The sequence below is a fragment of the Rattus norvegicus genome, chromosome 20 (assembly GCF_036323735.1).
Source record: "Rattus norvegicus strain BN/NHsdMcwi chromosome 20, GRCr8, whole genome shotgun sequence".
NCBI classification, from domain to species: Eukaryota; Metazoa; Chordata; class Mammalia; order Rodentia; family Muridae; genus Rattus; species Rattus norvegicus.
Window position 1 is genome coordinate 1,369,023 of NC_086038.1, and position 10,531 is coordinate 1,379,553.

General features: G+C 42.1%; 1 protein-coding gene across 1 annotated transcript; it reads left to right on the forward strand.

The window, feature by feature from the left end:
• Nucleotides 1-6,824: 6,824 nt before the first annotated feature.
• On the forward strand, nt 6,825-7,763 carry Or10c1 (olfactory receptor family 10 subfamily C member 1). The gene has a single exon (NM_001001426.1). The coding sequence runs from the start codon at nt 6,825-6,827 to the stop codon at nt 7,761-7,763; it is 939 nt and encodes a 312-aa protein (NP_001001426.1).
• Nucleotides 7,764-10,531: the final 2,768 nt, after the last annotated feature.

Sequence of the window (10,531 nt, forward strand, 5' to 3'; positions counted from 1 at the left end):
AATGAGAATGACCCTCCCCCTCATTAGCTTATATATTTGGATGCTTTGTCTCTAATTAGTAGAAGTTTTGGCAACATTGCGGGCTGTAGCCCTGTTGGAGGAGGTGTGCCACTGGGAGGTGGGCTTTAAGGTTTCAAAACCCCACACCAGACCTCTATATCTATCTATCTATCTATCTATCTATCTATCTATCTATCTATCTATCTCAATCTCTATTTCTTGCTCTGTCTCCTGCTTATGGGTCAGGTGTAAGCTCTCAGCTACTGCTCTTTCACTGTGCCTGTCTATCTTCCTGCTGCAATGGTCATGAATTCACCCTCTGAAACTGTAAGCACACTCCCAGTTAAGTGCTCTCTTTTACACGTAGCTTCGGTCATGCTGTTTCTTCACAACAATAAAAAAAAAAAGACCTAAAACAGAAGTTGGTACCAGGGAGTGGAGTATTGCTATGATTTTCCTGACCATGTTGTTGTTTGGTGGAATATGGAACTTTGGAACTTTGGGCTAGAAAAGTGTTTGAACTCTATAAATGGGACTTAATGAATCATCCTAATAGGAGCAAAAAGTACTCAATAAAATTCTTGCAAACCAAACCCAACAACACATTAAAAGCATCATTCACCACGATCAAGTCGGCTTCATCCCAGGGATTCAGGAATGGTTCAATATATGAAAATCCATCAATGTAATCCACTTATAAATAAATTCAAAGGGGAAAAAAGTCACATGATCATCTCATTAGATGCTAAAAAAGTCTTCCACAAAATCCAATACGTCTTAGTGTTAAAAGTGTTAGAGGGATCAGGGAGTCAAGGCCAACCAGTAGCCAACATCAAATTAAATGGAGGAAAAGTTGAAGCAATCCCACTAAAGTCATGGACAAGACAAGGCTGCCCAATCTCTCCCTATCTTTTCAGTATAGTTCTTGAAGTTTTAGCCAGAGCATTAAGACAATATATCAAAGTATCACTATTCCTAGATGATATGCTAGTATACATAAGTGACTTCCAAAATTCTACCTGATGGTAAACAACTTCAGTAAAGTAGCTGGTTATAAAATTAACTCAAAGAAATAAGTGGCCCTCCTTTATTCAAGTGATAAATGGACTGAAAAAGAATTTAGGGAAGCAACACCCTTCACAATAGCCACAAATAACATAATATCTTGCAGTAACCCTCACTAAGCAAGTGAAAAATCATTATGACAAGAACTTCAAAACCATGAAGAAAGAAATTGAAGAAGATCTCAGAAGATGGAAAGATCTCTTATGTTCATGGATCCTTAGGATTAGCATAGTGAAAATGTCCATCTTACCAAAAGCAGTCTACAGAGTCAGTGCAATTCCCACCAAAATTCCAACACAATTCTTTACAGTTCTTGGGAGACAAATTCTCAACTTCATACAGAAAAAAACATAAAACCCAGGACAGCTAAAACAATCCTGAATAATACAAGAACTTCTGGAGGAATAACCATACCTGATCTCAAGCTGCACTACAGAGCAATAGTGATAAAAACCTCATGGTATTGATACAGAAACAGACAGGTTGATAAACAGAATAGAATCAGATTTCCAGAAATACACCAACACACCTATGGACAATTAGTTTTTTACGGAGGAGCCAAAACCATACAATAGTAAAAGGAAAGCTTCTCCAACAAATGGTGTTGGTCTAACTGGATGTCTGCATGTAGAAGAATGTAAATAGATACATATTTATCAAAAATCAAGTCCAAGTGGATCAAGAATGTCAATATAAAACAGGATACACTAAATATAATAGAAGAGAAAATAGGTAATAACCTTGAACTCAATGGCATATGAGTCCATTTTCTGAACAGAACACCAATGGCTCAGGCTCTAAGATCAACAAATAGCAAATGGGACCTCATGAAACTGAAAAGCTTGTGTAAGGCATAGGACACTGTTAATCAGACAAAATGGCAGCCTACAGATTAGGATAGGATCTCCATCAACCCTAAATCCAACAGAGGGCTAATATTCAAACTATATAAAGAGTTCAAGAAGTTAGACTCTAACAATAACCCGATTTGAAAGATGGGGTTCAGAGCTTAACAGAGAATTCTCAGCAAAAGAATCCTAATGTCTGGGAAGCTGTTAAAGAAGTATTTAAGGTCCCCTGTCATCGGGGAAATGCAAATCAAAACAATCCTGAAACTCCGTCAATACACAATCAGAATGGCTAAGATCAAGTGATAGCAGATGCTGGCAAGGAGCATCCTTTGCTGGTGGGAGTGCAACTTGTACAACCACTTTGGAAGTCAATTTGGTGGTTTCTCAGAAAACTGGGAATAGCCCTACCCCAAGACCCAGCTATACCTGGGCATATACCAAAAAGACTTTCCACTGTACCACAAGGACATTGCTTCACTATACTCATAGCTTTATTCTTGATAACCAGAAACTGGAAACAACCTAGATGTCCCCCAACCAAAGAATGATACAGATAATATGGTTCATTTACACAATGGAATACTTTTCAGCTATTAAAAACAAGAACACCATGAATTTTTCAAATGGACAGAACTAGATAATATCATTCTGGGTGAGGTAACCCAGACTCAAAAGGACATGCATGGTATGTACTCACTTATAAGTGGACAGTAGCCATAGAATTCAGGATAAACATGCTACAAACACAGACCCAAAGAAACTTAGTAATAAGGAAGTCCTAACAGAGAATGCATGAATCTCACTCAGAAGGGGAAAGGTGGTGCATGCCTTTAATCCCAGGCCTGAGGAGGCAGAGGCAGATGGGTCTCTGTAAGTTCAAAGCCAGCCTGTTCTACAAAGGGAGCTCCTGGACAGCTAGGGATACACAGAGAAACCCTGTTTCAAAGAGGGCATGGGTAAAGTCCTGAATGGATTAAAAGAATATACAAATAAACAGATGAATGAAATAAGAAGAACAATAGGGGAAACAATAAAACATATTCAACAAAGAGGCACCAATACTGCAAAAAAAATGCAAATAAGAATTTTGGAAATAAAATCTCAATAAGTCAAATAAGAAGTGTCAGGCAGAATGTTACAGCTTGAAGACAAAGAGGAGTAATTAGAACAGTCATCATGATCATCAGTAGATCATGGCAAACGTGAAACAGTAACAAAACACAGACAGAACCTAGAAGATCCTGTCAGGAAAACACCAAATGTATGAATTATGAGCATGGAGGGATGGGAAGAAGTGAGAAGTAAGGGCAGATAAACTATGTCCAACAAAATAATTCTCAAATGCAGAGACAGACGACTATACTATGAAAGGGAGGATTTTGAATGTAAAACTGGTAAGCTTAGGAAAGAATTTCCTCAAATAATTTTATAAGAATGTAAAGCGCTATGTAGAACAGATAGAGAGGGAGAGGGGGGAAGGGAAGGAGGGGGGAGGGGGGGGAGAGAGAGAGAGAGAGAGAGAGAGAGAGAGAGAGAGAGAGAGAGAGAGAATGGGAAAACTGTGAGAAGGAGCAAACCACATACAGAAGCAAACCTATCCTATTAACTGAACAAAAATGTTAAATGCTAGCAAGGCAAATAATTGTTTATTTTTAGTCTCCAGGAAGTGTGTCCTCAACAGGACCTCCCTGTGTCCTTCGGCATCTGAGAATTGAGCCCTCATCTCCAAGACTAGCACAATGATAACTGTGTGCTATATCTTCCATGTGCTTTATACTAAAGGGTCAACAAGAAGGCTCCAGGCCTTATGAGCACCTGCGTGAGGTGCTGCCTCACCGTCGGTGGGGACTGTAACTTGGAAACTTGTGAATGGCACAAACTCTAGTGCCAAAATCCTGAAAGATCAAAATCTCTAAAGCCTAACATCCCTGAAAGTCAAAAACCATTATATTTACAGGTATAAAGCTCTGTGCACACAGCTGCCAGCCATAGCAATATGTTTAGATGCTTTGCTTGTTGACTAATGTCTGTATCAATATACATTCATAAGTGTTATACCTGTGTGAGCTTCATGAAGGTTTTTGAGCTGAGTGCTATACATGCAAAATTTTGTACACTTTTGCCTATCTTGTGAAATAAAGTAGCCTGTTTTCCAATGTTTTATGTTCCTAAACTAGATATTCCTTCGAAAATGTAAATAAATGACTTTAGAGTGGTTTTGAAAATATTTCCAAAATTACACTCTAGAGATGTTAAACTTTTGTGATTATGACATTCAAAACAACTGTCTTTTGACATAGGGATACAAACTCCTTACTGGACATCACCTGTGTAGTGTTGATGACTGGCTTATACTTTAGAATGGACCCCTCAGCAGGAGAATTTTCTTTAGGTCTCTCGGGGGTTGATTCTCCCAGCACGTTCTCCTTTCAAATTAGGAAGCCTTCCACAGCTCTTACGAGTTAAGGCACTCTAAAATTTTATGTGGGTTATATCGATCAATATTTATCACGTTAGAGAGTAAAATTGCTAAAGCCCAGCGTAAGGGTGCATGCCTGTATTCCCAACGTTTGGAAGGTAGAGGCTTTGACCAGAGAAGAGTTCAGAACCACACTCAGCTACATAAAGAATATGTAGGCAGCCTGGGCTACATGAGACAGAAAGAGAAAAGGAGTTAGGGATAAATGAGAGGAAGGGAGTAAGAGAGAAAAGCAAGGAAGAGAAAGATGGCTGGAGGAATCTAGTATTCTGCAAGTATAGTTTAAGAGGAGGTCTGTAATCTGGGCAGCAAACACTGGCAAAGAGGTTCCCTGCCCTTCTTGACTTGTTTAATGGCGTAATGGTGGTCTTAAAAGAGTTAAGGGTAGGGGTTGGGGATTTAGCTCAGTGGTAGAGCACTTGCCTAGCAAGCGCAAGGCCCTGGGTTCGGTCCTCAGCTCCGAAAAAAAGAAAAAAAAAGGAAAAAAAAAAGAGTTAAGGATAGCCTCGTCTACATAATGAGCTCTAGGCTAGCCAGAACCTCAGTGAGATCCTGTCTCAATAAATAAATAAAAAATAAAATAAGGTAAAATACAGTATACAAAAACACCCAACACCAACTTCTGACCTCCTTATGTGGACACCTGAACGCATGTACACATGTACACTCACACCCAGTAAAGTCATTACCGAACAATGGCAATAAATAATGTATTGATGTTAAGTAGAATTGCTGGTTTTGTAGATGCAGTGATATCTACGATGACGGAAAGAAGAAAAGAATAGGGGGAAAAATAAAAATGGATAACCAAGAATAGTATATGAGAGCTAAGAGAGAGACCCACAACCCTTGAAGTCGTCTGCAGAAGGTTCTCCCAGGTCATCCTACGCTTCTTGCCACCTGAGGAACAGACTCCAAGATAACGTTAATTAGTTGTGTGAGGCTCTCCCGATTGGAAAACAAAAATGTACTGGGAGACTCGGGTCCTTAGAGACATAAAGAAAAACCTCCTGCTGAGGGACCCATGTTGCAGAAGGGGGAAAAAATAAGTCAGTCATCAGGTACTACCTGCCTTTATCAATGACTATTCCCCAAGTAGGAAAGCGTTATGCAGAAGATGCACAGGAAAACACTGGGAGATCCAGGATAAAATAAATCAGAGACCGACCTGCAGCAGGACCAATGTGTGGGCTCATGGTTCTAATGGGCATTTATATTTTTGCATAGCATAAATTCAAATTTTTGTACCTGCTTAAGTTTGTCTTTTTAGTTGTGTATATTTTATTATATGTAGTGACTTTCCTGTTATTTGTAATGACGTTTGTGTATGTACATAATATATGATGCATTTGTAACCTTGAATGAACCTGGCTTCTGAGAGTATTAATTTACTCTTCTGTAGATTTAGGACTGCAACATGTTGGTGTTTGCATCCACACGGTTTGTGGACAGGGTCTGGGCACTCTGTATGAATCGTGATATAAAAGGATGAGTCTGAGAAGCACCAAGGTGCAGAGATGAGCAACTGAAAGAGACCTTGTATTCCATTGCACTTTTAGGAGAGAGCTCTTCACTCCTCTAATCAGCTAATAGCTTTATTTCCTGCAGCTGCCTGAGAGAGGTGATTATTTCGTCTTCCCTGCCAAATGGAGACTGTGAGCTCTAGCTGAGGTAAGATAATAGCAAATAAAGAGAGGCTTCTGGAAGATGGTAAAGAATGGATCAAAGAAGAGAAGCACTGAGAGGAAAGAGAGAGAGAGAGAGAGAGAGAGAGAGAGAGAGAGAGAGAGAGAGAGAGAGAGAGAGAGAGGAGAAAAAAAGATAACGAGTTTAGAGGAAAAACAGGACAGGAAATTCCCTTGACTTGGAATAGGATTTTTTTTTTTACCATAATCAAATTCTGGGTTCATCGGGGAAAGAAATGTCCACCTCCACCACGACGGGGGGGGAAAAAAGCATGGAAAGGCTGGGTGTAATGATTTATGGTGATCTCTGTGCTCTGGAAGTTGAGGCAAGAGGATCGAGGTGAATTGCAGACCAGTTTGAAATATGGTGAATTCTGGGCCTTTCTGGATATAATTAAGACCTAAAATAAAAGGAAGAGAGAGAGAGAGAGAGAGAGAGAGAGAGAGAGAGAGAGAGAGAGAGAGACCGGGCAGACAAATCCTGAGCAAGAGCAGAAGACTCTAAATTCAGTGTGTACTTCTGAGGATGAAAACAGTGCAGAGAAACCAGAAACAAATATGCACCCAAGGTTCCTAGGGTGATCTGGGTATAACATGGGCTTGTGCCTAGATGTCTCAGTTCTAAGGCCCTGATATACTAAAGAAAAAGGAGTCCCCAGGCAGAGAGGTCATCTCTACCCCTTCCAAGCACACACAGTGGCGGCTCCTCTCCGCCCCTCCCTCTTGACCAAAGGCTAGGGCAAGATGGGCACCAACTCCTCCCTGGTGACTGAGTTCGTTCTGGTGGGCTTCTCGCGTTTGGTCCACCTGCAGAGCATCCTCTTCTCTCTCTTCTTGGTCGTCTACCTGCTCACGGTGGCAGGCAACCTCCTCATCGTGGCGCTGGTCTCAACAGACGCAGCATTGCAGTCCCCCATGTACTTCTTCCTCCGCATCCTCTCAGCCCTGGAGATCTGCTACACTTCGGTCACAGTTCCCTTGTTGCTGCACCATCTGCTCACAGGCAGACGCCAGATCCCGCGCTCCGGCTGCGCTCTGCAAATGTTCTTTTTCCTCTTCTTTGGTGCCACCGAGTGCTGCCTGCTGGCTGCCATGGCCTATGACCGCTATGCGGCGATCTGCGAGCCCCTGCGCTACCAGGTCCTGCTCAGCCGCAGGGTGTGTGTGCAGCTCGCGGGCGCCGCGTGGTCCTGCGGGGCTCTAGTGGGGCTGGGCCACACATCCTTCATCTTCTCCTTGCCCTTCTGTGGCCCCAACGCGGTCCCTCACTTCTTCTGTGAGATCCAGCCGGTGCTGCAGTTGGTGTGTGGAGACACCTCGCTCAACGAGCTGCAAATTATCCTCGCTGCTGCCCTTATCATCTTGTGCCCCTTTGGCCTCATTCTTAGTTCCTACGGAAGGATCCTGGTCACCATCTTCCGCATCCCATCGGCTGCTGGTCGCCGCAAGGCTTTCTCCACCTGTTCCTCCCACCTGGTTGTGGTGTCTCTCTTCTACGGCACTGCCATCTTCATCTATATCCGCCCTAAGGCCAGCTATGATCCAACCACGGACCCCCTGCTGTCCCTCTTCTATGCTGTGATCACCCCCATCCTCAATCCTGTCATCTACAGCCTGAGGAACGCGGACGTCAAGGCCGCCCTAAAAAGAAGCATCCAGAAAATGGGGCCCGCAGAGATTTGATGAAGGGTGGGAGATGACTCCGGGTTCCAAATTAACGAGGATCAAAGGAGAGGAGACATGGAACACAGACTTATCTTTAAAGAGCTACTGACTCTCTCAACATCCACGGATCTGTCTTCTGTTGCAAAGAGTTGATTTTACAAGAACAAATTGGCCCAGTGCTGGTGGTGATGCATGCCTTTAATTTCAGCAGTCTGGAGGCACAGGCTGGAGAAAAATTACACACACACACACCACCACCACCACCACCACCACCACCACCACCACCACCACATACACACACCAGACTATGGAGGTGAAAAAGTTTTCACCTATATACAGAGCAATAGACCTGGAAGTTATCTGGCACTGAAACATAGGGTTATTTCCAGACTGTATACTAGCTCAGGATTAGTACATAGTTGTACATAGCTAGCACACGTAAGTAAGCACATCGATCGAGGAGGAGGAGGAGGAGGAAGAGGAGGAGAAGGATAAATCTGTCCCTGGTAAGAACAAAATTCTTAAAAAGTGAAAGGGGATCAGAAAGAATCATGGAAGTTAGATCTTATCAAATTAATACAGCACAGAGTTTGAAAGGATTAATATTACTGTACTTAAATTTTGTTTGTTTGGAATTTTTTGTTTTGTTTTGTTGTTGTGTTTTGTTGTTGTTTGGGGGTGGGTTTGTTTTCATTTTTGTTTTTTTGGTTTGGTTGTTTTTAGACAGAGGCTGCTAGAACTCTGGCAGGTCTCAAACTCATCTAACCTGGCCTTAAACTCCTGATTCTCCCACCTCTACCTCCCAAGTGTTGAGATTTTAGGTGTGGACTACCACACCTGATTTGAATTTAAATCCTCATTTTTTTTAACTAATTAGCTATGTGATCGCAAACAAATGAGATAATCTGTCTGCACTTTAAATTCCTCATCCATAAAGCTGAGATTACAAGGAGGTCAGTTTCTCTGGGAGCCTGTGAGAACCCACGCTACATGGGTACCTCTACAAAGATTTTCTAGTAGTAAGTCAGATAGATTTGCACAGGAAGTAATGTCCATCTCACGGTGTGTGCCTTTGCTCGGGGAATAAGGGTATTTTTGTGTCGATGGGGTTGGTAATTAGAAAACTGAGAGGGAAGTAGAGAAAGATGTCGCACAAAGCTGCAGGAAAATGACCCCTATCAGTGAGACAAACCAAAAGCATCCAGGACACTGAAATAGGAGTCTCCATGAGGATCACGAGGACATTAATAATTACTTATAATTAAAATGCCTAAGATATGATGAGCAGGAGTGTTATATGTTAAGTGTTATGTGTTATATACAGGAATGAAGTTGTCAAAGAAATTTAATTTTAAAAGAAGAAAAATGTAAAATAAAATCCACGTGACTTTTACTGTTCCCGACACTCATTCACCATCTTCTATGTGCTTGTTGCCCTGCTTGACACTGTGAAAACTGAGTAAACACAGGGTGGTGATTTTATGCAGACAGTCTGGGGAGAAGATGCTAACACCCATGAAACTGTCATCAAACAATGTAAATTTGGGAAATATGGCATTCAAACCTTTACAGTGGGACTGGGGTGTTGGCTCCATGGTAAAGTTCTCCCCTAGTAAGCCCAAGGCCCTGAGCTCAATCCCTAAAACTGAAATAAAAATTACACATGGATGGTTACCCTGCCAGTTCCCAGGAAGATGGCATGGCCTCCCCCATGTTGTCAGTGAGTAAAGCCTCAGTGCCCTTGGTGTCTCATAGCTGTAGAACATCTACCAAGAGGAATGACATCACAGAAGAGCTACCTGAAGAATTTGCAGCATAGCTTTGCCCCTGGTCACTTGAATTCCAGAGTGAAGTGTGCCTGCAGAACTAAATATTTAAAATACAACATATCCACCTCCTGGTTTCCTCCACCTACACGTCCTTCAGAGGCCTCTCTAGCTAACTGGTGCTTTGGCATTTTGCCATTGGTTTCCCTTGGGGAAGAGCTTTATGAAACCCATAGGAAAACTTAACCCTCGTCACCACGATAGGTACAACAGTACTCTTCTTGTCATATTGGAAATGTCTTCTTTTTTGAGACATGGTCTTACTGTATAACTAAGGTTGGTCTTGCCCTCTCAGTTCTTTAGTTCTGAGATTAAAGGCAAAGCCACCAGGCCCTGCTAACAATTACTTTTTAAATCATTTACGGAGGCATCATTAACCTGTAGTGGATTGGATATATTTAAGTAGTCTGATAAATGTTGACAAACGTACGCTCCATGAAACCATTGTCACAACCATTAAACAACATGCATATCCCCCAAAGTTTTCCTAATGCCCCACTGCCCACAATACATATTTGCAAACAATCTTTCGCCTACGTCCTATCATTACAGATCAGTTTGCCTTTTCTGGAGGTTTGTATGAATGGACTTTTTGGTCTGACTACTTCCAAACAATGCGATTGTTTTCAGATCCATCCATCCATGTTATGGTGTATAGTATATTCACTTCTGAGTAGTAGCCCATCAAACAAGACCTCAATTTTTGCCTCCATCTGCTGATGAAAACATGGGATGTGTCCAGGTTTTTACTCTTACATACCAAGTATTTGTTACACACAGATGTAAAAATAGTCACATCACATGAGAACAGGAGTTGGCTTTGAGTGAGGAAAGCCCTGGGTTAAGGGTTGAGACTGGGAACTGAAGAAATGGCTCAGCAGATGAGGGCTATTCACCAAGCACAAGGACCTGATTTGAATCCCCAGAGATCACAAGATAGAATGAGAGAACCAACCCCCA

Coding starts and splice junctions, on each gene's coding strand:
- Or10c1 (NM_001001426.1), top strand. CDS start 6,825: ATGGGCACCAACTCCTCCCTGGTGACTGAGTTCGTTCTGGTGGGCTTC.